Source organism: Hyla sarda, chromosome 2 (assembly GCF_029499605.1).
Source record: "Hyla sarda isolate aHylSar1 chromosome 2, aHylSar1.hap1, whole genome shotgun sequence".
Lineage (NCBI taxonomy): Eukaryota > Metazoa > Chordata > Amphibia > Anura > Hylidae > Hyla > Hyla sarda.
The window spans coordinates 92452651-92479588 of record NC_079190.1 but is presented as its reverse complement, the minus strand read 5'-3'; the positions used below and the strand labels follow the sequence as shown (position 1 = coordinate 92479588).

At 42.4% G+C, this 26938-nt stretch overlaps 1 protein-coding gene across 9 annotated transcripts in view; it reads left to right on the top strand.

Annotated features, from left to right (window-relative positions):
* Positions 1 to 26938, top strand: part of ARHGAP9 (Rho GTPase activating protein 9) — a 166007-nt gene that overhangs the window by 127222 nt on the left and 11847 nt on the right. For 8 of the 9 annotated variants that reach the window (XM_056562545.1, XM_056562542.1, XM_056562544.1 and 5 more), the window contains 6 exons: positions 2059 to 2178; positions 5274 to 5372; positions 5475 to 5552; positions 5767 to 5820; positions 8279 to 8413; positions 9374 to 9479. In XM_056562545.1, coding sequence (XP_056418520.1) covers positions 2059 to 2178; positions 5274 to 5372; positions 5475 to 5552; positions 5767 to 5820; positions 8279 to 8413; positions 9374 to 9479 — 592 coding nt within the window. The remainder of the gene's footprint in view (positions 1 to 2058; positions 2179 to 5273; positions 5373 to 5474; positions 5553 to 5766; positions 5821 to 8278; positions 8414 to 9373; positions 9480 to 26938) is intronic. The other variant, XM_056562546.1, reaches the window with a different exon arrangement.

Here is a 26938-nt window from a genome sequence, read left to right as displayed (position 1 = left end):
CTGTATGTTTTCACACATAATGCAGGCTGCTCTGTCCTGTTCAGAGGGAAATCCATCAAGCTGACTTCGTTTGGTCTCCAGCTCATCTTTTCTTTCCTGAACAATCATCTAAGATAATTTATGAGCATATCTAAGTAGACTTTTAATGTGGTCATAAATCAGCTCAGAAGTTTGTTCAGGAAATGAGAGAAAAAGAGTTATACCGAATCATAAGACAGCTCATCGGATTGGATTGGATGGATGGATTTCACTCTGAACAGGACAAACTAGCCAGCATTATATGTGGAAACATGCAGGCTGCAGAAGAGAAACAGAGCAAAATGCGTAATAAAAACCTAGGGAAATTTTTTTTTTCATCATGAAAAGTACAATGCAGTAATGAAGGAATATCACTCAAAGGCAACTTTTGGCAGACTTTAATATTGAGAAGAAAATTAACAAATGAATCCTAGATTTTATTATTTTTTTATTCATAACTAGCTGAGTACCTGGCACTGCCTGGTTTTTCCTACCATGTCCTTGTGGGGGAGAAAAAGCAACAAAGGAGAAAACTTTTGTCCTCATATCCCGTCCTCAAATCCTGACCCCATATCCCTTCCACATATCCTGACCGAAACCCCCTCCTCATATCCCGTCCTTATATCCCATTCCCATATCCTGTCCTCATATCACGTCCCCACATCATGTCCCTATATCCCAACCTCATATCATGTCCTTATATCCCGTCCCCATATCCCGTACGCATATCCGACCTCAAATCCAGATCTCATATCTCTTCCCTGTTTCCCGTCCCCATGTCCCAACCCCATGTCCCGTCCCCATATCCCATCCTTATATCCTGTCCTTATATCCAATCCCGATATCCCATCCTCATATTCCGTCCCCATATCTAATCCTCATTTCTAATCCTCATATCCCGTCTTCAGGTAGGGATGCGTTGTGGAAAAGATATTGTAAGCTGAAAATTAAAGGGGTGTGGCTTAAAGGGTGGACGTGTATTTTCAAGATGGGGCATGGAATGCAGGGAGGGTGTGGTTTACCAGCCAGACTGACACATTCATCAGGAGATGCAGAGCGGAGCTTGTGGAGTAAGACACCAGAAGTCCTATACACTTGCATGGGGTAGGTTAGGGTAATATCACTATCCTATATTTTTATTTGACATATAAGTAACATGTGACCAAGTATTATCGAAATACCTCCAGTCATACAGAAGTTATGCTGGAACATACATTTCCTATAGATTTGCATTGGACTTTAAACAAAAACCCTGACCGACGCAAATGGGGGTGGGTAAGGGTTCATTTACCTATCCTACGTTTGTTGTTGATATATAAGTAACATGTGTACCAAGTTTCATGTTAATATCTTTGAACGCGATGCTGGAACATATACACACACATTGAGTTTTATATATAGATATGCATCAATCAAATCCAAATGGCAGATACCGAATACAAAGCATTACGTAATAACATGGCATCTAAATGGTAACATGAAATAGTACCCTTGAGTACACACAATGCACATTTTATGTCTATAACAATATAAGAAAATGGCAAAGCATTCAATGAAAAATTATATACATAGATATCAAGATCGAAGTAGAGCCCATGACTGATGCCTACATGTCATAAAGAAAACAATTCCAACTAACCAATAGCATCATAAAACTATAAAACTTGAACCATAATGAGACCAGCATCCTAACTTCACAAAGAGTAGGGTCACACATAGGCGCATAGACTCAGCCCTGTGTGTGCAGGGAGGTTTGGAGGTGGGCCAACCTAACCGTGATGCATGTCCTTCCTCCAATCCTCACTGCACACACAGGGCTGTGGAAGGGAAAACCCTGTGTGTCCGCTTCTAGCGCATATGCAGCATATCTGCCTGGCAGATTTCTTTTAGCGTCAAATGCGATGCATATGTGCTGTGTGACCCTACCCCAAAGTACTTTGCACTGTGGGGTGATGATGTTTTCCATATCTGGTGTATGGTAAAATCTGAGCAGTTTTCATTATTACAATAATCCTGTTTTCCTGATTTTTTTCTATATAGTGTCCTGGGTGAGCAATAATGTTGGAAGTGTGGATAGAAAGAAAGTAAAGCATAGGTTAAAGAAGATGTTACAAAAGAGGCCTCCCCTCCAGACCTTACAAGAGAAAGGTCTTATTAAAGGTAAGTTAAAAAATGTTCAGTTCAGTAGATATAAGGTTGGGTTGACATGTAGTATTTTGGCAACTATTTGGTCAGTATTTTCAGGCAAAAGTAGGAGTGAAACCAATAGAGAGAAAATGTGTATAATGTGGCCTAAACTCATTACAGATGTTGTCAGAACGCGGTAGACAAATTTGATCTGAGTGACTCTGAACATAAAATCATGGCAGCAGATGAAATATCTTACAAACCATAAATTTCTTGGAATTTCCATGTGCGTGTAGGGCTCATATATTTAAAGAAAATAATGTGCAAAATAATATTGGCATCCAGCCACCAGTGCCACCTTGTTAAAAGTGTTATCCAGTGTTTCATAAAAATGATTATTATAAGTTTAAACCAGTACATAGATTATAAAGGATGGTACATAGTGATACACCAGTTATCCTGTTCAGAAGAGAAAAAAAAGAAAGTTTCACAACACTCACCAAATGATCTCTTTTATCCATTAGTTTTTTGTTTTGTTTAGATACAATTCATGGTGGCATAGTCACGAGCAGCATCAGACCTACAGCTATTTCAAGTCACATGACACTTTCTCAAGCCTTAAGAAAGTATTTTATGACTTCTGCTAGATGTAGGTCTGACGTTCCTCGTGACTGTGCTCCCATGAGCTTTATCTGTACAAAAGGAAACTAAAGCATGAATAAAAGAATTTATTTGGAAAGTGCTGTTTCTTTTCTTCTTTCTTCTTCCTACTTTCTAGACGAACGCTTGTTGCAGGACCTGCCGGATTAGTCAACAGTGTCCCTCTCAGCCAGTGAGTGTCTGAGTGGACATGTCCTGCAACAAGAGCTTGTCTCCGAATCAGGGAGAAGAAAGAAGATGGGGGGACCAGACAGAGCCAAACTGGGTCAGCTGGTGGACTGGGGAAAGGTAAGTATCTTTTTTTTCTAGCCCCCTCCTACCCCCCCAGCACCATATCATTTTTTTAATAATATACTTGATAACCTCATTAATCTTAAAAGTTGGATGAAAATGTGCAGGTTTTAGCTAACAGGTATATGTAAGGAGTATGGGGGAGATTAATCAAAACCAGTGCAGAGAAAAAGCTGACCAGTTGCCCATAGCAACCAATCACATTTCTTCTTTCATTCTTGAAAAGGCCTCTGAAAAATGAAAGTAGACATCTGATTGGTTGCTATGGACAACCGGGCAACTTTTCCTCTGCACAGGTTTTGGTGAATCTCCCCCTATGATGCTAAAGAGCATCTCTGAATACATAGAACATTGAGCCTTGAAATGAATGGCCTGAACAAACACATCTCAATAGGTTTTTAGTTCAGAGTACTAAGATGGCTTCCATACCGAAGTTAACAGGTGTCACGATGCCGGCTGGCAGGTAGTGGATCCTCTGTGCCAGAGAGGGATTGGCGTGGACCGTGCTAGTGGACCGGTTCTAAGCCACTACTGGTTTTCACCAGAGCCCGCCGCAAAGCGGGATGGTCTTGCTGCGGCGGTAGTGACCAGGTCGTATCCACTAGCAACGGCTCACCTCTCTGGCTGCTGAAGATAGGCGCGGTACAAGGGAGTAGGCAAAAGCAAGGTCGGACGTAGCAGAAGGTCGGGGCAGGCAGCAAGGATCGTAGTCAGGGGCAACGGCAGAAGGTCTGGAAACACAGGCAAGGAACACACAAGGAACGCTTTCACTGGCACTAAGGCAACAAGATCCGGCAAGGGAGTGCAGGGGAAGTGAGGTGATATAGGGAAGTGCACAGGTGAACACACTAATTGGAACCACTGCGCCAATCAGCGGCGCAGTGGCCCTTTAAATCGCAGAGACCCGGCGCGCGCGCGCCCTAGGGAGCGGGGCAGCGCGCGCCGGGACAGAACAGACGGAGAGCGAGTCAGGTAGGGGAGCCGGGGTGCGCATCGCGAGCGGGCGCTACCCGCATCGCGAATCGCATCCCGGCTGGCAGCGGAATCGCAGCGCCCCGGGTCAGAGGACGTGACCGGAGCGCTGCCGCGGGGAGAGTGAAGCGAGCGCTCCGGGGAGGAGCGGGGACCCGGAGCGCTCGGCGTAACAACAGGTATGAGTATATTATGTCAACATGAGCTGAATGGCTAAAGACTGTTGTCATTGGTCCATGTGTTATAGTATAAACGTGCTATATTATACATTATATAAAGCAACTATTCCTGACCGAATCAGGCTAATCTATGTTGCATAGGAAGAGGGGATCACCATGAAAGAAGGGTTGGTAAAGCATAATTCTACCCACTTCCTTATGGTTTCCTCATCTGATTGCTGCAGTGGCATCAGGCCAGACCTTAGGAAACTAACCCTTCTAATTTAATGGTTGTTGTAGACTATTTGCATGACTCTTTTAAGTATTTTGAATATGTACTCACATGTCTGTCCTTGAGTTTCTTCTTGAAACATAAGATGGTACCTAGGAAGCATCACTGTGTCTTCTTTTGTTTCTAACAAACCCCATCACCTAAAGGAAAACGATCATCCTGTTCACCCACACTAAACCCAATACACTGGGTTATAGTGCGGGTGAACAGGAGATCGATGAGGGGTCACTGACTCCTATACGTACCTGCAGCCCGGAGCGGGGTCCTTCTTCAGGTCTCTGCTTCTTTCCCTCTGGGTGAATTTGAATATTCATGTGATGCTGGTCACGTGAGCGCTTGCGCCTACTGAGCGCTCACATGACCAGCGCCCAGTTACGTATGTTAGTCAGAGACGCCCCGTCAGTCTCCTGTTCACCCGCACTATAACCCAGTGTATTGGGTTTAGTGTGGGTGAACAGGATGACGGTTTTCCTTGAAATTTTACTGTGGGCACATGTAACTAAAATGACTTGGCTGTCTATAATGTGTTCAGTTGTCAATGTCTTGCTCAGAAAATTAGAGTCTGATGTAAAAGCTATATACCTTTTAATATGTGAATATTTAATTTTGCTAATAATATGGAAACTTTATTTTAGAAAATCAGAAGTATACAAAATATCTTTATGGAAATTTAAAAAAGTGAAAGAAAAGTCAACATTCTCCCATGGTATACATGCATGTTGCTATAACTTGGTAACCATTCTTGTGTTCTGTAGATCAAGTATTTGGCTGCCGGTTGGATGCTCTTTGTTATCGAGAGCACAGTACGATCCCTAAGTTTGTTCGGCTTTGCATAGAAGCAGTGGAGGAAAAAGGTACAAACATAACATTTTACAAAAAAGAAAAAAGAAAACTGCTTTCTTTACATATACAATAAAACTGATAATACGTCCATATTGTTTTTGTTTCTATACCAGGGCTGGATATAGATGGCATTTACAGGGTAAATGGAAATTTATCCATCATACAGAAACTGAGATTCATTGTAGATAGAGGTAAGTGGTTTCGTCCATCCATTAGAGTAAAATGAAATATTGTTACACTGTTGTATTTTTTTGTTTGTTGAAGATTTTTTTTTCCATTTTAATAATTTTAGAAGAGCAGAAAGGTCAAACTGTGTCAGTCAATTGTCCCCCACCCAAAACTGGGTTTTCCTTGTATTTCCTATATACTTTTTATTGATCAGTAGGCTGAACTGTTATTTTACAGAAAGGGCAGTAACAACAGATGGACGATACCTTTTTCCGGAGCAGCTCACCCAAGGTAGATCTTTATGTCCTGATGCCAAGCCTGTGCATGTCCCAGCCGATATGCCCAATAACACCCCTGCTGCCTTGTCTGCAAGATCTTCCTGTGTCTGAGAAACATGCTTCTGAGAGTACATGTTATTGTTGCCTTTGCTCTGTTGGTATGCTTTTTTAACATAGTTTTTTGTTGATTGTTCAGAAAATAAAACAACTGCTATATACAAACTTCACGTTAATGAGGAAATCCACATTCTACCCCATCTCTTTTGTACCCCACAACACTGGGCCCTGTTTTCCCTGCTATGCACCAAACCACATGACACTTTACACCAATATTTCCCAACCATGGTGTCTCCAGCTGTTGCAAAACCACAAAAGAGCACTAGTAGCCTGGTAAAAGGCTCCCCACCACTGTGGGTTGCGCTCCACTCCATTGGACACCGGACATCTTAAACGTATCCTGTGGACCTCAGAAGCATCCACAGGAGATACCGTGCTCCTGTTGGCATGAGATGGTTGTCATAGCAACGAGATTAATACTTATTTGTCAGCATGTTGTATCCATAGCTGACTTCCTTGAGCAATATTTATGACTTGTTCTCATTAGATATTATATCTTATTACACTCATTGGTATACTTTATAACCAATTGAGTTACTATGCCTATATTAGCTGTCCCCTGAGGAAACTGCTAAACGCAGTGGAAACGCGTTGGGCTAGGACTATATACATTGGTGCACTACATACATTTAATCCAATTTTATGGGTCACGATTATTGGTGTATTTTAAAGGGGTACTCCGCCCCTGGCATCTTATCCCCTATCCAAAGGATAGGGGATAAGATGTTAGATCGCCGCTGCGGCACCCCGCCATCATTGCTGCACAGAGCGAGTTCGCTCTGTGCGTAATGACGGGCGATACAGGGGCCGGAGCAGCGTGAAATCATGGCTCCGCCCCTCATGACATCACTAGTGTAGGGTCAATAAAAAACTACAGATATCTCAAAACCACAAAACCACAACTCCCAGTATGCCTGGACAGCCTTCGGCTGTCCAGGCATGCTGGGAGTTGAGGTTTTGCAACAGCTGGAGGCACCCTGGTTGGGAAACACTGCTTTACACATTCAGACTTTACCAAAATTTCACTATAGATCATGTTCCTTGTCAATATCCCAAAAGAAACATAAGCGTCAAATAAAAAGCTTTAAATAAAAATGCCTCTGTGTTACAATGCAAAAAGCCATATTGTAGATATTTCTTGTTCTTTGTTCATCGTTTGTTATTCCTGATTGTTATGGTATTATTGTTATATTTGTGTTGTGGTTATATATGTCTCAGAATGGCTTTCTCTTATCCGGTTGCTAACAATTTCTGTTTCATCTGCTATTGTAACGTCTTGACTATTGATAAAAAATGCATTCTCTAATTACAGTGTAGGTAGCAGTCAGATATGTATTACAGCTTATTGCATCATGTTTGTTGCTTGAGCAGATGATTGTAGCTGTGCATTACAACCTATATGGGCAGCATATGTTCCACCAGTCAATAAAACCAAGTCACTAGTCATACAGTATGTCAGGAACATGTCATGATGGTGTTAAATATGGCTTCTTCTTGCTAAGAGACCTCGCTGACTCTCCTGTGCATGACCTGGACTGTTCACATTGAACTTTATGTAGCCAGTGATTCAGGCAAAGGCTATTTGAGCATACTGGGAGTTGTTTTGAAACAGCTTGAGGCACACTGGTTGGGAAACACTGGTCTATATTCCTCCTTGTCTTGGAAATGGGGTACAGGGCACTGCCAATATATGTGCGAGCCTTAGTGGTAAAGAAACCCACCTATTAGACATTTATTGCACATTGCAGGGAAATGTTATAAATGTCTGCTGTGGCAATGACCCTTTAAGGATCTATTTACATGTACAGTATCCTGCACATATTTGAGGCTCAGGATTTGAAGCTGCAGATTTCAATGTAAACTATATGACTGAACACAGCTTCAAATCTTTAGCATCAAATCCAGCAGATCAAATATGTACAGGATACTATACGTGTGAATGGTCACACGTGCCATATTATGCTGCTGCGTATTTTCCTACCCATTGAAATTAATAAGTAGCAGAATCAGCTGCAGAAAATATGCAGCAAAATATACCCCTTAGGGTATATTTGTCTACATAGGGCATGCAGAAATATGTGTGCTTGCCACTGAAGCAACCCTATCAGTGTTAGTCAGTGTCTGCCATACACCAGAAGTTTGCATACAGTTTAATTTTTGAAAAGGAAGTGGGTATTGTTTTACCTAAGACCATATAATGGAAGGTATTTGCAAATTGTCAATATAGCTTGTAGTGAATTTTGGAGAAGTGCTATACCGGCAAGGTGCTAAAAGATGGCAGGATGGTCTGCCAAATTATAAGAAGGCTTTGTCTATTAAAGTGCCATAATAGTTTCTATTTTTGGATGATGCAGAAGAGAAGCTGGATTTGAACAGCCCTGACTGGGAAGACATTCACGTCATCACGGGGGCGCTAAAAATGTTTTTCCGTGAACTTCCAGAACCCATCATCCCTTTCAACTTGTTTGATGAATTTATAGCAGCTTCACGTAAGTAGATTGTATAATATATAAGCAAAAACTGTAAAAAAAACAACCAAACTACATATTGCATATGGCTAAACCAGAATCTATAAAATGTTACTCCATTCTGTGTACACCGAGTAAACTTTACATAAAAAAGTAATAAATTGAGTAGTGGCAACAACTATTCCTAGGACTTGCTTCAGTGTGTATGTTGTATTCTAGTTTTGGGCCCAGAAATTGTTTGACTTCTCTATTGATGAAAAGAATATGGGTGTTTATCCATAGCAATCCATGGTACACTGTCTGTGTAGCATTGAGATGGCATTAACCCCTTCCCGACCCCTGGATTTTATTTTTTAATTATGTGTTCTTCCTACTCACATCTAAGACCCATAACATTTTTATTTTTCCACTTGCAGAGTAGTATGAGGGCTTATTTTTTGCAGAACAAGTTGTACAATAGATCATTCACCACAGCCATGGAGGCCTAACAAAGGCCTCGAGCTTCCATGACAACCGGTAAGCATCCTGTCATTATGTTGTGGGGATGCCAATCGGACCCCCTGTACACCAATATTGCATCTAAAAGTGTTTAGATGCCATAATCACTATTGATTGTGGCATTTCATTTATATTACTGGCATCAGACAGATCAATGCAGGTCATTACCAGCAGTGGGTGTCAGCTGCAGATAGCAGCCAGCACCCACCAGCTTTGGAGCCATAGTCCCTCAACCTACCAATGATGTTACTGTACGTCATGGGTTGGGAAAGGGTTAATGTATTTTTAAGGGGGTACTTAAGTAAGTTTTGCCACTTAAGTAGTGCCATATTACTGATAGGTTGTCACTTTATATCAGTAGGAGTCAAACCTCTGGGACTCTTATGGATCAAGATAGTCAAAAAGCGATATTGTTAGCAGTGCACTTTCTTTGCTATGGTTCATCTAAAAGCATACTCTAAATATTTTTTTTTTCCTGAACAGAAATTTCTGATGTCGATGAGAAAGTGCAAACCTTTAAAGAACTAGTGAGAAATCTCCCTGAGCCAAACCATGACACCTTGAAGTATATAATATGTCATCTGAACAGGTAAAAAGGGGGAACAACACCATATCTAATGTGTGAAAAAACTAAGCAAAATATTAAATATATGTATAAAGTATCTTACCCAAGGCCATATTTAGAGATCGTGGACTAAATACACCAAACCACATTACAATGATTCTGCAAGCCTGTTTTGTTGCAGATTCACCATGGATCTCACTCCTATACACAGAATATAGTGAAATCAATAACAAACCCACCACATAAAGAGATTTTCTGTATCTGCAGTTAAAATTTGCTGCAGTGTTAAACCGTGTAGATTCACCCATCGGGGGGAATAACATTTTTTTTCTCCAGGCCACAGCGTGACGGTAGCAGATGCATCAAAAGTATTTATCCTTTAATTTATTCACTGAAGTGCTTCCCCCAATATTGCTGTCCTAGGCACAGGCCAACAGGTCCTTAAAGGGGTACTCCACTGGCCATCGTTTGGAAGTAAATGCTCCGAACGCTGTTTTTGTGCTGCGGGGGTTGGCCACGCCCCTCGTGATGTCATGGTCACGCCCCATCAATGGCCATCACGGCCGTCACGCCCCCTCCCATAGGCTTGCATTGAGGGGGCATGGCCAAGATGTCATGAGGGTTGTGGCCGACCCCCGCAGCTTGGAGCACTTACTTCCGAACACTGGCCAGTGGAGTTACCCCTTTAATGGTAAATACAGCAATGATGTCTATATATCTCACCATGGACAAGGTAGGTAGGACCTGATATTCGTCTAGAAATGAATATCATACCATAGCCTACCAAGTGAATTCTGCTACCCAAAACCAGTATTAGCTGGATTCACACATGCCATTTTATTGGATTCAAAAGAAATGGGAAACATAAGGGTAGGGCTGATTCTTCTTCTGGATCCACTTATGGGTTTGGTTTAATAAAATGTAGCAAAAACTGCACAGTACACTACACCAAACACTGCATGTGTGATTGCAGTCATATCCTGCTTTAGCACCAGTGAATTGTTTTTTGAAAACATTTCTGCAGTAATCCTGTAGAGGGTGCTACAGTAATTCAAACAACAATTTTTTTTTTTTTTACCTTGGACTACTTTACTACTTCTACTTTTCTGTAGCTATCTTTGAGATAGAGATACTAAACAGTCAATTGGGTGGGAAGTATACGATGCTTTTATAGGGAGGAGAACCAGATCTAAAATATGAAAGTGCAGAACATGGAGCAGTTTTCCATAGAAAAAAATCACTATAACTATGGTAATAATAGCTGGAAAATATAAAAAAAGAAAACATTGATTTGATTTACACTAATTTTTACATGAGCTCTCACATTGGTCTGCATGTAGTATTCCAGTCTGGAAAAAAAAATGCTTTATGATTCTTTGTGATGCATTTACACTAGAGTAACTGCCTGCTCAGCCAAGATTTTCTTTATTGGTATCTTTTGGGTAGGTCATCAATATCAGATCAGCTGTTAGCCAAAGCCATGGATCCCACATACACAGAAAGAAGCAGGCAGCTCCGTACATTGTGTTGTAGTTGTGCTGGGTAGCTGGAGCTCAATTCCATTATAGTAGTAGTAGTTTCACACACAGCACATCCGCAGCGAATTTGATACTGCGGATGTGCTGCCAGCAGTCACGGAGCAACTGCAGAATGAGCTCCATGCTGCGGCTGTGTAGCTTTGTGTATCAATTGGTGACTGACAGCGGGAAATACGCTGCTACGAGCAGACACACAGAGCAAGTAGCTTGCTCTGCCATTGCTCTCTGACTGTCTGCAGTGCATCCGTAGTGTCAAATGCGCTGCAGATGCACTGTGTGTGACCCTACCTACCTATCTGCCATCAGGGTCACTTGCACTAACCTGTTGGTATGGGCTTGTAGTGTGGGTGACACTGATGACAATCCTACTTATCGTTCCTTGATCTGTGCCTCTGTTCTTCGTAATCCCTGTCATTTGGAATATTCTTATTATCCTGCTTGGTGCTCAGGGAGGCGTTCCCTGGTGCATGGTGAGGTCTGACCGTCATCTTCCTTGTAACACCTCCTCCCCTGTGCTTAGCCCACTCTGCTGCCAAATGGAGCTCCACTCTGCCACATAATGCCTCTACTCTGCGTGCGCAATACTCGCGGCTACGGCTATTATGCTGCAGAGTTTAGCTCTATTTTGCACCAGAGTAGGCTTGGCACAGGGGAGGAAGCGTTACAAAAAAGATGCTGGTGGGACATCCCTGTGTAATAGGGGCTTGGAAACCCCTCCCATGCACCAATTAAGATCATTAGCATATCCAGAAGACCAAGGATTACTGAAGAATGGAGACACAGAGCAAGGAACAGGTTAGTGCAGGTGATACTGATGACAGATTCCCTTTAATTCAATAGGAGTTTAGCTGCAGTAACCCAGTGCGTCTATTGCACAATGTATGGAGCTGTCTACTTCTGGTTCTGTTCACTGTATATGTGGGCGCCGCAGCTTTGACAAACAGCTGATCATTGGGGTTTCAGGTGTCAGAATCCCACCAATCTTAAATGGATACCATATATGGACAATAAAAAAAAGGTCCCAGAAAAACTTTTCAATGATATAAATAGGTCTAAACTGATGCATTATGTGAAAATAAACATATTCCCATTGTACAAGCATTTCCGAAAATGTTCTGTGAGAGATATATGACTTTCTAGTCCACCATGTGCCTTTATGATTTTCCCTGTTGCCATGCCCCTAACAACACCCTCATCCTGTGGCTAGGGAATAATAGAAAATTGTGGAAATACCCCACTGACACAGGATTTTTTGCAGCAGAAAACACCCCATAGACATCTCCCCCCTAACACAGTTATGAGGCACTAGGTACAGGGTTACACGATGAAGCACAGTGTACACCGTTATACAATGCAGCATGAGTCTCTGACCTGGCATTGGTGCAGTCCTAGTACAGCATCTTGAAATCCCGGCAGTCAATGAGCTTGCAGCAGTTGACCCCTAGCTAGATAGCCCCCAGCCTCTGCAGAACCCGCACCTGCTCTACTGTGCACACCACCAGAGTGCCTAGACAACCCCGGCATATCCTTTGTGCATGCCATAACATACAGCGGTTACTAATCCATGCCACAGCCAATTCATTGCTGTTTTTTCACTTTCTCAAAGCCCTCCTGACATGTATCTGGCTGCCCATCTGACCCTGCCTTCTCCTCCTTTACCCACCTTATATGCCTGGCTAGGAGCCCTCCACAGAATGAGGCTGGAGCAGTATTGTTGTTCAGGCAGATGCCCTGCATTCAGGAACCGTTTGGTACAACTGTAAGTGGGACAGAGTTAAAGGGGTACTCCCATGGAAAACTTTTTTTTTTTAAATTAAGTGGTGCCAGAAAGTTAAACAGACTTGTAAATTACTTCTAATAAAAAATCGTAATCCTTCCAGTACTTTTTAGGGGCTATATACTACAGAAGAAATGCTTTTCTTTTTGGATTTTCTGATGTCATGACCACGGTGCTCTCTGCTGACCTCTGCTGTCCATTTTTGGAACTGTCCAAAGCAGGAGAAAATCCCTATAGAAAGCATATGCTGCTCTGGACAATTCTAAAAAATGGACAGCAGAGGTCAGCAGAGAGCACTGCGGTCATGACATCAGAGAAATCCAAAAAGAAAAGCATTTCCTCTGTAGTATACAGCCCATAAAATGTATTGGAAGGATTAAGATTTTTTAATAGAAGTAATTTACAAATCTATTTAACTTTCTGGCACCAGTTGATTTAAAAAAAAAAAGTTTTCCCCTTAAGGGCCCTTTACGTACGCGTACGTCATGGCACCCTGGTACTTAAGGACCCATGACCAAACGCACAGGGGGGTCATCAGAATTCACACTTGCGATTTGCACGATTCCGGGTCTTACGGGCCTATGGTGACCCGGAAAATAAGGGGGATCGGGGTTGTCCAAGACACCCATGATCCCCCTGAAGGAATAGAAGCGAGATGGCAGGGAAGCCACCCCTCCTATCCCTGCTAATGGTCGTCTAGAAGCGACGACCAATAGCAGATCGGGGCGGGGGGGGGGGGTTAACTTTCAGTTTCCCCATTATGCCCACCCACAATAGGCGGGGCAGAGCGGGGAAACCGACAGAGGACCGGCAACAAAGATCCACTTACCCATCCGACGGCAGCGGGCGACTGGGATCGGTGGGCGGCGATGTCATGCGGCTGGCTCCCTGGATCCTATGGAAGCCGATGAGTTGCCTAGCAACATCTGGAGGGCTACAGTTTGAGACCACTATACAGTGGTCTCTAAACTGTAGCCCTCCAGATGTTGCAAAACTACAACTCCCAGCATGCCCAGACAGCTATTTGCTGTGTGGGCATGCTGGGATTTGCAGTTTTGCAACAGCTGGAGGGCTACAGTTTGGAGATCACTGTGCAGTGATCTCTTAACTGTGGCCCTCCAGCTGTTGCAAAACTGCAAATCCCAGCATGCCCACACAGCAAATAGCTGTCTGGGCATGCTGGGAGTTGTAGTTTTGCAACATCTGGAGGGCTACAGTTTAGAGACCACTGTATAGTAGTCTCTAAACTGTAGCCCTCCAGATGTTGCAAAACTGCAAAGCCCAGCATGCCCAAACAGCAAACAGCTGCGTACCTCCAGCTGTTGCATAACTACATCTCCTGGTATGCACTTCGGCAATCAGTACATGCTGGGAGTTGTAGTTTTGCAACAGCTGGAGGCACACTGGTTGGAAAATACCGAGTAAGGTAACAGAACCTAACTGAATGTTTTCCAACCAGTGTGCCTCCAGCTGTTGCAAAAGGACAACTCCCAGCATGCATGGTCTGTCAGTACATGCTGGGAATTGTAGTTTTGAAACAGCTGGATGTTTGCTCCCCCATGTGAATGTACAGGGTACATCCACACTGGTTGGTTTACAATAAGTTTCCTGCTTGAAGTTTAACCCCTTAAGGACCAAGGACGTACCGGTACGTCCTTGGTCCTGCTCTTCTGATATAACGCGGGGTTACACAGTAACCCCGCGTCATATCATGGCGGGCCCGGCGTCATAGTGAAGCCGGGACCCGCCTCTAATAGCGCGCAGCGCCGATCACGGCGCCGCGCGCTATTAACCCTTTAGCCGCGCGCTCAAAGCTGAGCCGCGCGGCTAAAAGTGAAAGTGAAAGTTCCCGGCTAGCTCAGTCGGGCTGTTCGGGATAGCCACGGCTAATCGCGGCATCCCGAACAGCTGACAGGACAGCGGGAGGGCCCCTTCCTGCCTCCTCGCTGTCCGATCGCCGAATGACTGCTCAGTGCCTGAGATCCAGGCCTGAGCAGTCATGCGGCAGAATCGTTGATCACTGGTTTCTTATGAGAAACCAGTGATCAACATAGAAGATCAGTGTGTGCAGTGTTATAGGTCCCTATGGGACCTATAACACTGCAAAAAAAAAGTGAAAAAAAAAGTGAATAAAGATCATTTAACTCCTCCCCTATTAAAAGTTTGAATCACCCCCCTTTTCCAATAAAAAAAAAAACACAGTGTAAATAAAAATAAAAATAAACATATGTGGTATCACCGCGTGCGGAAATGTCCGAATTATAAAAATATATCATTAATTAAACCGCTCGGTCAATGGCGTGCGCGCAAAAAAATTCCAAAGTCCAAAATAGTGCATTTTTGGTCACTTTTTATATCATTTAAAAATGAATAAAAAGTGATCAATAAGTCCTATCAATGCAAAAATGGTACCGTTAAAAACTTCAGATCACGGCGCAAAAAATGAGCCCTCATACCGCCCCATACACGGAAAAATAAAAAAGTTATAGGGGTCAGAAGATGACAATTTTAAACGTATTAATTTTCCTGCATGTAGTTATGATTTTTTCCAGAAGTCCGACAAAATCAAACCTATATAAGGCTGGGTTCACACTACGTTTTTCAACTACGGTTCCCGCATACGTTTTCTATCAAAAACCTTATGGGAAAAAAACGGATGGAACAGTATGGGAAAAAGTAAACCGTATGGGTTTTTAAACAGTATACTGTTTTTAAAAGTGCATACTGTTCCGTCCGTTTTTGTAGAAAAAAACCCATACGTTTTTGAACATTTTGTCCATTTTTAATGGGAGGGGTCTTGGGTGGGGACTTTAGGATTCAAATGCGCATGTGCAAAGTAAAAACGTATACGTTTGTCCCGTATGGAACCGTATACATGTGCGTTTCCCATTGACGTCCATGTTAAAAAAAAACTTATGCGGTTGCAGTACGGTTTTTAAATCGGAGTCAAAACCGTGGTTGACCACGATTTTGTCTCCGGTTTAAAAACCGTACTGCAACCGCATACGTTTTTTAACATGGACGTCAATAGGAAACGCACATGTATACGGTTCCATACGGGAAAAACGTATACGTTTTTACTTTGCACATGCGCATTTGAATCCTAAAGTCCCCACCCAAGACCCCTCCCATTAAAAATGGACAAAATGTTCAAAAACGTATGGGTTTTTTTCTACAAAAACGGACGGAACAGTATGCACTTTTAAAAACAGTATACTGTTTAAAAACCCATACGGTTTACTTTTTCCCATACTGTTCCATCCGTTTTTTCCCCCATACGGTTTTTGATAGAAAACGTATGCGGGAACCGTAGTTGAAAAACGTAGTGTGAACCCAGCCTAAGTAGGGTATCATTTTAATTGTATGGACCTACAGAATACATATCAGGTGTCATTTTTACCGAAAAATGTACTACGTAGAAACGGAAGCCCCCAAAAGTTACAAAACAGCGTTTTTTTTTCAATTTTGTCGCACAATGATTTTTTTTCCCGCTTCACCATAGATTTTTGGGCAAAATGACTGACGTCATTACAAAGTAGAATTGGTGGCGCAAAAAATAAGCCATCATATGGATTTTTAGGTGTAAATTTGAAAGAGTTATGATTTTTTAAAGGCAAGGAGCAAAAAACGAAAATGCAAAAACGGAAAAACCTCCGGTCCTTAAGGGGTTAAGCTGTGGCAAATTTTTCGCCACAGCGCAAACTCCTAGCGGGAAACTCACTGTAAACCTCCGCCAGTGCAAATGTACCCTAAAAATACTACACTACACATAATAAAGGGTAAAAAACAACTTACACTGTCCCCCCAATAAAAATTAAAAATGTATCATACGGCAGTGTTTCCAAAATGGAGCCTCCAGCTGTTGCAAAACAACAACTCCCAGCATTTCCGGACAGCCACGGACTGTCCAGGCATGCTGGGAGTTTAGCAACAGCTGGAGGCACCCTGTATAGGAATCAATGGCGTAGAATTCCCCCAATGTCCACCCCTATGCAATCCCTAATTTAGTCCTCAAATGCGCATGGCGCTCTCTCACTTCGAAGCCCTGTTGTATTTCAAGCAAACAGTTTAGGGTCACATATGAGGTATTTCCGTACTCAGGAGAAATTGCACTACAAATTTTTGGGGGCTTTTTGTTCTTTTACCCCTTATGAAATGGAAACGTTGGGGGCTATATCAGCCTGTTAGTGTAAAAAAAAAAAAAATTTTACACTAACATGCTGGTGTTGCCCCATAATTTTTATTTTCACAAGCGGTAAAAGGAAAAAAAGACCCCCAAAATTTGTAACACAATTTCTTCTGAGTACGGAAATACCCCATATGTGGGTGTAAAGGAATCTGTGGGCGCACAACAATGCTCAGGAGTGAGAGCGCACTATGTACATTTGAGGCCTAAATTGGTTATTTGCACAGGGGTGGCTGATTTTACAGCGGTTCTGACATAAACGCAAAAAAATAAATACCCACATGTGACCCCATTTTTGAAACACCCCTCACAGAATGTAACAAGGGGTACAGTGAGCTTTAAAACCCCACATGTGTTTGAAGAATTTTTCATTAAATTTGGATGGGAAAATGAAAAAAACATTTTTTTGCACTAAAAGGCTGGTGTTACCCTAACTTTAAAAAAAATTGTAACCCCTTTTCTTCTGAGTAAGAAAATACCCCATATGTGGATGTAAAGTGCTCTGCGGGCGAACTACAATGCTCATAAGAGAAGGAGCGCCATTGGGCTTTTGAAGAGAAAATTTGTCTGGAATTGAAGGCCACGTGTGTTTGAAAAGCCCCCCTGGTGCCAGAACAATGGACATGTGACCCTATTTTAGAAACTACACCCCTCATTTAATGTAATAAGGGGTACAGTGAGCATTTACACCCCACAGGTGTCTGACAGATTTTTGGAACAGTGGTCCCTGAAAATGAAAAATGTAATTTTTCATTTGCACAGCCCACTGTTCCAAAGATCTGTCAAATGCCAGTGGGGCGTAAATACTCACTGCACCCCTTATTAAACTTTGTGAGGGGTGTAGTTTCCAAAATGGGGTCACATATGGGGGGGGGAGGGGGTCCACTGTTCTGGCACCACGGGGGGGCTTTGTAAACGCACATGGCCCCTGACTTCCATTCCAAACAAATTCACTCTCCAAAAGCTCAATGGTGCCCCTCGTCTTCTGAGCATTGTAGTTCGCCAGCAGAGCACTTGATGTCCACACATGGGGTATTTCCATACTCAGAAGAAATGGGGTTACAAATTTTGGGGGTCATTTTCTATTATTACCCCTTGTAAAAATGTAAAATTTGGGGAAAAACTAGCATTTTAGTGAAAAATATATATTTTTTCATTTACACATCAAGCTTTAACAAAAAGTCGTCAAACACCTGTGGGGTGTTAAGGCTCTCTGTACCCCTTGTTACGTTCCTTGAGGGGTGTAATTTCCAAAATAGTATGCCATGTAGTTTTTTTTTTTTTTGCTGTTCTGGCACCATAGGGGCTTCCTAAAATTTGCTTCAAGTCCACTAATCCACAAATCCACTTCAAATCTGAACTGGTCCCTGAAAAATTCCGATTTTGAAAATTTTGTGAAAAATTTGAAAAATGCTGCTATACTTTGAAGCCCTCTGATGTCTTCCAAAAGTAAAAACATTTCAACTTTATGATGCCAACATAAAGTAGACATATTGTATATGTGAATCAATATATCATTTATTTGGAATATTCATTTTCCTTATAAGCAGAGTGCTTCAAAGTTTAAAAAAAATGCAAAGTTTCAGATTTTTTCATCATATTTTGGAATTTTTCACCAAGAAATGATGCAAGTATCGAATTTTTTTTTACCACTAATATAAAGTAGAATATGTCACGAAAAAACTATCTCGGAATCAGAATGAAAGGTAAAAGCATCCCAGAGTTATTAATGCTTAAAGTGACAGTGGTCGGATGTGCAAAAAATGGCAGGGTCCTACACTGGAAATTGGCTGGGTCCTTAAAGGGTGAAAGGGTTATCCAGGCCAAAACTTTTTTTTTTTATATATCAACTGGCTCCGGAAAGTTAAACAGATTTGTAAATTACTTTGATTAAAAAATCTTAATTCTTGCAATAGTTATTAGCTTCTGAAGTTGAGTTGTTTTTTTCTGTCTAACTGCTCTCTGATGACTCACGTCCCGGGAGCTGTGCAGTTCCTATGTGGATATTCTCCCAGCATACACAGCTCCCGGGACGTGACATCATCATTGAGCAGTTAGGCAGAAAACTTTAGAAGCTAATAACTATTGAAAGGATTAAGATTTTTTAATAGAAGTAATTTACAAATCTGTTTTAACTTTCCGGAGCCAGTTGATATATAAAAAAAAGTTTTTGCCTGGAATACCCCTTTAAGATGAAACTCCGGCCTCTAGCACTATGCTAGTCTGTGACTGTGTCACATATTCGGGCAGTGCTTTCTTTGGAAGGAGAAAGTTGAGTAACCAGCTGATACAGCCCTGCTGGCCATAGTCCAGCGAGTGAGTAAGAAAGCAGGAAGCTGGGAATTGCTTAGTCTCTGAAGTGTGTGTCAATAGCTGTGTAATCTATGTTCAGTGTGTTTTACAATATTTCTTATATTTCTCATGGACTACAAATATACATAAGCATATGAGTATATGTTACAGTTAAAACTAGTATATTTTTATTATTTTATTTATTTATGTATGTATTTGTTTAGTTTTACAGTAGTGTTTACACTACAGGTACTGAATAAGCCATTATGAATATTAAAATTCTTTACAAGCTTGTGTTCAGATATGAACATATTAGGCTACATTCACACCACGTCTGGAGCATACAGCAGCCAGATCCGGTGGGAGAATTTGAAAATCATTAGCTGTCGTATCCTCGCCGGACTTGTGCTGTACCCCAGTGAGCCAGACTGTGCCAGCCATTGACTCTGGTTGGCTAATTTTTGGACTGTATCCGGTTATTTGGCTGACTGGAAACAGGGGTCTGTTACACTTTTCACTTCAGCAAAAAAAAAAAAAAAAAGCAGATACTGTCCGAAAATGGCATAGAGAAAAAGACTTCAAAAATGGTCGCACTCACCAGGTCTTCTTAAGAGTATCTTCTTTATTAATACTCACATGTCCAGGACAGGGGAGGATGACATACAGAGGGGGGTACCACAAGGCGACAGCACTGTTTCGCAGGTTGATTAAGCAGGACATGGAGAGATATAGGAGAGTGCAGGTTAATGCAGGTTATAAGACATTTTATAATGCGACGAGAAGCTTAAATCCACATTAAAGGTGTACTCTGCCCCTAGACATCTTATCCCCTATCCAAAGGATAAGGGATAAGATGTCTGATTGCGGGGGTCCCGCCGCTGGGGAAGCCCTTGATCTCCCTGCTGCACCAGGTGTTCGTTTACAGTGTCGGGTGCAGCACCGGAGGCTCTTGATGTCACGACCACGGCCGTCACGCCCCTTCCCATAGACTTACATTGAGGGGCATGACCGTGACGTCACAAGCGAGGCGTGACGTCATGAGCCTCCACCCTGTATCGTCAGTCATCCGACAAGAAGGGAAGTTTGCTCCATGAACCGGATGTCTGGTGTGCTCCACACGAGATTGCGGTGGTCCCCAGTGGGGATAAGATGTCTAGAGGCGGAGTACCCCTTTAAGTCCTCTGTTCCTGGAATCAGGAAAAATATAATTTTGGCTTCAAATGTCTTTCTTTTTTGTGTGTTTTTGAAATTTTCTCAGTATCATGATTTTAAGGTCATGTATGGAGTAACCTGTTTGGGTAAAATGGTGTCCAACTGGGTTGCAATAGTCATTTTCTTTATGGTGGAGAATGGACATGAAGATTCTATTGATTGGAAATGATTTGGAAAGACACAGCCCTGTTTATATAAGGTCTCACAGCTGACAATACACATCAGAGCAAAAGCCAAGCCATGAGGTGGAAAGAAATGCCTGTAGAATCCAACAACAGGATTGTGTGGGGGCACAGATCTGGAGAAGGGTACAAAAAATATTTCTACTGCACTGAAAGTTCTCAAAAGCACAGTGACCTCTATAACACTTACATGGAACAAGTTTGGAACAACCAGGACATTTCCTTTAAAAACTGTTTTTTCACAAAATAAGTATGTTTAAAAATTGCCCTATTTTGACCACCTATAACTTTCTAATTTTTCCGTATACAAAGCTGTATGAGGGCTAATTTTTTGCTTTGTTTTTTTTTGCACCTGTAGTTTTTTTTTTGTTACCACTCTTGATACCACTACGTATATATGAGTATTTGATCGCATTTTATATATTTATTTTAGAATGTGATGTGACCAAAATACACCAATTTTATTTTATTTTTTTTTTTACGTTTACACCATTCACTGCACTGAATAATTTACATTTTATTTTAATAAATCGGACATTTACGCACGCGGCATTACCAAATATGTTTATCTTTTTTTTTTTTTTACACTTTTTGGGGGTAAAATGGGAAAAAAGGGCGATTTACATTTTTAGTGGGGGGAGGGGCTTTTTAACTTTTTTTTTCTTTTACACTTTTTATGTCCCCATAGGGGACTATCTATAGCAATCATTTGATTGCTGATACTGTTTAGCGCTATGCATAGACATAGCACTGATCAGTATTATTGGCGATCTTCTGCTCTGGTCTGCTCAATTTCAAACCAGAGAAGAAAACCCCGGGGGATGGATGGAGGCAGGTGAGGGGACCTCCGTCTGCCATCTTGCCTAATCTGATCCCTGCGGTGATCAGATCAGCCATTTAAAGCGCCGTATTGCCGCAGATGCCATGATCTGTATTGATCATGGCACCTGAGGGGTTAATGATGATCGCGCTGATGTCTGCCATTACGAGCGGGTTCCTGGCTGCTGATAGCAGCTGGAACCTGCCATGCATGATGCGAGCACTGCTCCGCTGCTCCTGTCATGTATAGGACACAATGTATGTCCTGGTGTAAGTCCCAGCGCATGTCCTGTGTCCTTAAGGGGTTAAGGACTCTCAGACTGTGAAAAACAAGATTCTCTGGTCTGATGAAACCAAGATTTAACTTTTTGGCCTTAATTCTAAGCATCATGTCTGGAGAAAACCATGCACTGCTCATCACCTGCCCAATACCATCTCTACAGTAAAGCATGGTGTTGGATGCATTATGTTGTGGGGATGTTTTTCAGTGACTGGGGCAGGGAGACTGATCAGCAATAGTCTAAATCAGGGGTCTCAAACTCGCGGCCCGTGTAACGAAATTTTGCGGCCCGCTGCACAGTGCCATAGCAAGGGGGGGGCCCCGTACTCTAGCATGGTGGAGTGGCAGCTGTAAGCTCCCGCTCCTCCATTCTCTAACCTTCCTCACACACTGTGAGTACACAGCATGTGAGCCGTGGGGATGCGATCCACGGCAGCCTGGCACGATTACGTCACATAATCGCGCCTGGAGATCCCGTTCCCGTGGCTCGCATACTGTAAGTAACACGAGCATGCTCAGGGCCCAGGGGGCCCTATATTGTACAGTAGGAGAGGGGGAGGGGGGCAGAGAAAAGGGAATATTTAATGTGAGGGGCAAAGCACAGGGGGCATTATATGTGAGGGGCACATGACAGGAGCATTATTTAGTCATGGCCGTAAATGTCTGCACCCCTGAAAATTTTCAAGAAAATTAAGTATTTCTCACAGAAAAGGATTGCAGTAACACATGTTTTGCTATACACGTGTTTATTCCCATTGTGTGTATTCGAACTAAACCAAAAAAGGGAGGAAAAAAAGCAAATTGGACATAATTTCACACCAAACTCCAAAAATGGGCTTAACAAAATTATTGGCATCCTTAACTTAATATTTGTTTGCACACCCTTTGGAAAAAATAACTGAAATCAGTCGCTTCCTATAACCATCAATAAGCTTCTTACACCTCTCAGCCAGAATGTTGAATCACTCTTCCTTTGCAAACTACTCCAGGTCTCTCTTATTGGAAGGCGCCTTTTCCCAACAGCAATTTTAAGATCTCTCCACAGGTGTTCAATGGGATTTAGATCTGGACTCATTGCTGGCCACTTCAGAACTCTCCAGCGCTTTTTTTGCCATCCATTTCTGGGTGCTTTTTGACTGTTTGGGTCATTGTCCTGCTGGAAGACCCAAGATCTTGGACACAAACCCAGCTTTCTGACACTGGGCTGTACAGTGTGACCCAAAATCCATTGGTAATCCTCAGATTTCATGATGCCTTGCACACATTGAAGGCACCCAGTGCCAGAGGCAGCAAAACAACCCCAAAACAACATTGAACCTCCACCATATTTCACTGTAGGTACTGTGTTCTTTTCTTTGTAGGCCTCATTCCATTTTCGGTAAACAGTAGAATGATGTGCTTTACCAAAAAACTCTATCTTGGTCTCATCTGTCCACAAGACATTTTCCCAGAAGTATTTGGGCTTAAGTTCATTTTGGCAAACTGTAGTCTTGCTTTTTTATGTCTCTGTTTCAGCAGTGGGGTCCTCCTGGGTCTCCTGCCATAGCGTTTAATTTAAATGCCGACGTATAGTTTCCACTGACACTGATGCTCCCTGAGCCTGCAGGACAGGTTGAATATCTTTGAAACTTGTTTGGGGCTGCTTATCCACCATCTGACAACAAAGAGGTGGTATCAACTGGCAGGCAGGAGGTGCTCAACTCCAAATGCGGTGACCCCCAGCGTAAAGATGCATACAATGGGGGATGCCTGCAACAGACTACAAGTGCCACAATAGAATCCTACACCGGATAAACGGTGTGGATGTGTAACAATTAGAATAAAACAATACCGGAATTTAGGTACACTACTGTGGTAGATGTAAACAATGGCGTTGGCTATCCCTTAACACTGATGTTAAAATTGAGACATTCGCCAGTATATCCTTATATGAAGGACATACCTGAGCCCACACACCAACGCTAAGGTTTCTCAAGTGGCACGGGACCTAACACTAACCTACCTGTGCGTGATAAGCAAAACCAGGGGCCAGTGGGCAATTACAGCAGCATTAGGTCCATGCCCTTGTGGCACTTATAGTATGCTGCAGGCATCCCCCATTGTATGCATTTTATGCTGGGGATCGCCCTTAGCAACGGACGACAAGCGCAGGATCTGCTCCCCCAGTATATATGCACAACTGTATTTGGAGTTAAGCACCTATTGCCAGTTGAGACCACGTCTTTGTTGTGGTTTAAATCTTATACTTGGAGATGTATAAACTCCCATTTAATGCACCTTTATTACTATTATAGGCAGCATTAAGGTTCACCTGTGAGGCCGGCAACATATCAGCCAACTTGGGTGGGGCTTATAGCCTGTCTCCCTCCTCCCATTGTATGTGTGTTCAGCCACACTGGAGGTAACTGGGAGAAGGCTGTAAGTCGGGCCTAATGCTGCTGTAATTGCCTACTGGCCCCTGGTTTTGCTTATCCCGCACAGGTAGGTTTAGTGTTTGGTCCCGTGCCACTTGAGAAACCTTGGCGTTGGTGTGCGGACTCAGGTATGTCCTTCATATAAGGATATACTGGCTAATGTCTCAATTTTAACATCAGTGTTGAGGGTCATATGTTACTGTCTACATCTACGACAGTAGTGCACCTAAATTCCTGTATTGTATTATCCACCATCTGGACTATCCTGCATTGACACCTTTCATCAATTTTTCTCTTCCGTCGACGCCCAAGGAGATTAGCTACAGTGCCATGGGTTGCAAACTTCTTGATAATGTTGTGCACTGTGGACAAAGGCAAATCTAGATATCTGGAGATGGACTTGTTAAGATTGTTGATATTGTTGAAGTCCTCAGACGGTTCTCTTCTCCTCTTTCTGTTGTCCATGCTTAGTGTGGCACACACAGACACACAATGCAAAGACTAAGGGAACTTCTCTCCTTTTTATGTGTTTTCAGATGTGATTTTTATATTGCCCACACCTGTTACTTGCCCCAGGTGAGTTTAACCCCTTAAGGACCCAGCCATTTTACACCTTAGGACCCGGCCATTTTTTGCACATCTGACCACTGTCACTTTAAACATTAATAACTCTGGAATGCTTTTAGTTATCATTCTGATTCCGAGATAATTTTTTCGTGACATATTCTACTTTAACATAGTGGTAAAATTTTGTGGTAACTTGCATCCTTTCTTGGTAAAATATCCCAAAATTTGATGAAAAATTTGAAAATTTTGCATTTTTCAAACTTTGAAGCTCTCTGCTTGTAAGGAAAATGGATATTCCAAATAATTTTTTTTATTCACATATACAATATGTCTACTTTATGTTTGCATCATAAAATTGGCATGTTTTTACTTTTGGAAGACACCAGAGGGCTTCAAAGTTCAGCAGCAATTTTCCAAAAATTTCCAAACTCACAATTTTTCACGGACCAGTTCAGGTTTGAAGTGGATTTGAAGGGTCTTCATCTTAGAAATACCCCACAAATGACCCCATTATAAAAACTGCACCCCCAAAAGTATTCAAAATGACATTCAGTCAGCGTTTTAACCCTTTAGGTGTTTCACAGGAATAGCAGCAAAGTGAAGGAGAAAATTCACAATCTTCATTTTTTACACTCGCATGTTCTTGTACACCCAATTTTTGAATTTTTACAAGGGGTAAAAGGAGAAAATGTATACTTATATTTGTAGCCCAATTTCTCTTGAGTAAGCACATACCTCATATGTCTATGTAAAGTGTTTGGCGGGCGCAGTAGAGGGCTCAGAAGCGAAGGAGCGACAAGGGGATTTTGGAGAGTACGTTTTTCTGAAATGGTTTTTGGGGGGCATGTTGCATTTAGGAAGCCCCTATGGTGCCAGAACAGCAAACCCCCCCACATGGCATACCATTTTGGAAACTAGACCCCTTGAGGAACGTAACAAGGAATAAAGTGAGCCTTAATACCCCACAGGTGTTTCACGACTTTTGCATACGTAAAAAAAAAAAAATTTCACTAAAATGTGTGTTTCCCCCAAATTTCACATTTTTGCAAGGGTTAATAGCAGAAAATACCCCCCCAAAATTTGTAACCCCATCTCTTCTGAGTATGGAGGTACCCCATAAGTTGACCTGAAGTGCACTACGGGCGAACTACAATGTTCAGAAGAGAAGGAGTCATATTTGGCTTTTTGAGAGCAAATTTTGCTCGGGGGCATATCGCATTTAGGAAGCCCCTATGGTGCCAGGACAGCAAAAAATACCCACATGGCCTACCATTTTGGAAACTAGACCCCTTGAGGAACGTAACAAGGAATAAAGTGAGCCTCAATACCTCACAGGGGTTTCATGACTTTTGCATACGTAAAAAAAGAAAAAAAAATTCACAAAAATGTGTGTATACCCCCCAAAATTTGTAACCCATCTCTTCTGAGTATGAAGGTACCCCATAAGTTGACATGAAGTGCACTACGGGCGAACTACAATGCTGAGAAGAGAAGGAGTAATATATGGCTTTTTGAGAGCAAATTTTGATCGGGGGCATGTCGCATTTAGGAAGTCCCTATGGTGCCAGGACAGCAAAATAACCCCTACATGGCATACCATTTTGGAAACTAGACCCCTTGAAGAATGTAACAAGGGGTACAGTGAGCATTTACCCCCCCCCCCCCCCCCCACTGGTGTTTGTCAGATCTTTGGAACAGTGGGCTGTACAAAACTTTAATTTGCACAGCCCACTGTTCCAAAGATCTGTCAGACACCAGTGGGGGGTAAATTCTCACTGCACCCCTCATTACATTCCGTGAGGGGTGTAGTTTCCGAAATGGGGTCACATGTGGGATTTTTTTTTTTTTGCGTTTATCAAAACCGCTGTAACAATCAGCCACCCCTGTGCAAATCACCTCAAATGTACATGGTGCACTCTCCCTATTGGGCCTTGTTGTGCGCCCCCAGAGCACTTTGCGCCCACATATGGGGTATCTCCATACTCGGGAGAAATTGCATTACAAATTTTGTGGGGCTTTTTTCCCTTTTACCTCTTGTCAAAATGAAAGTATAGGGCAACATCAGCATGTTAGTGTAAAAATGTTTATTTATTTACACTAACATGCTGGTGTAGACCCCAACTTCACCTTTTCATAAGGGGTGAAAGGAAAAAAAGCCCCCCAAATTTTGTTCGGCAATATCTCCAGAGTACGGCGATACCCCATATGTGACCCTA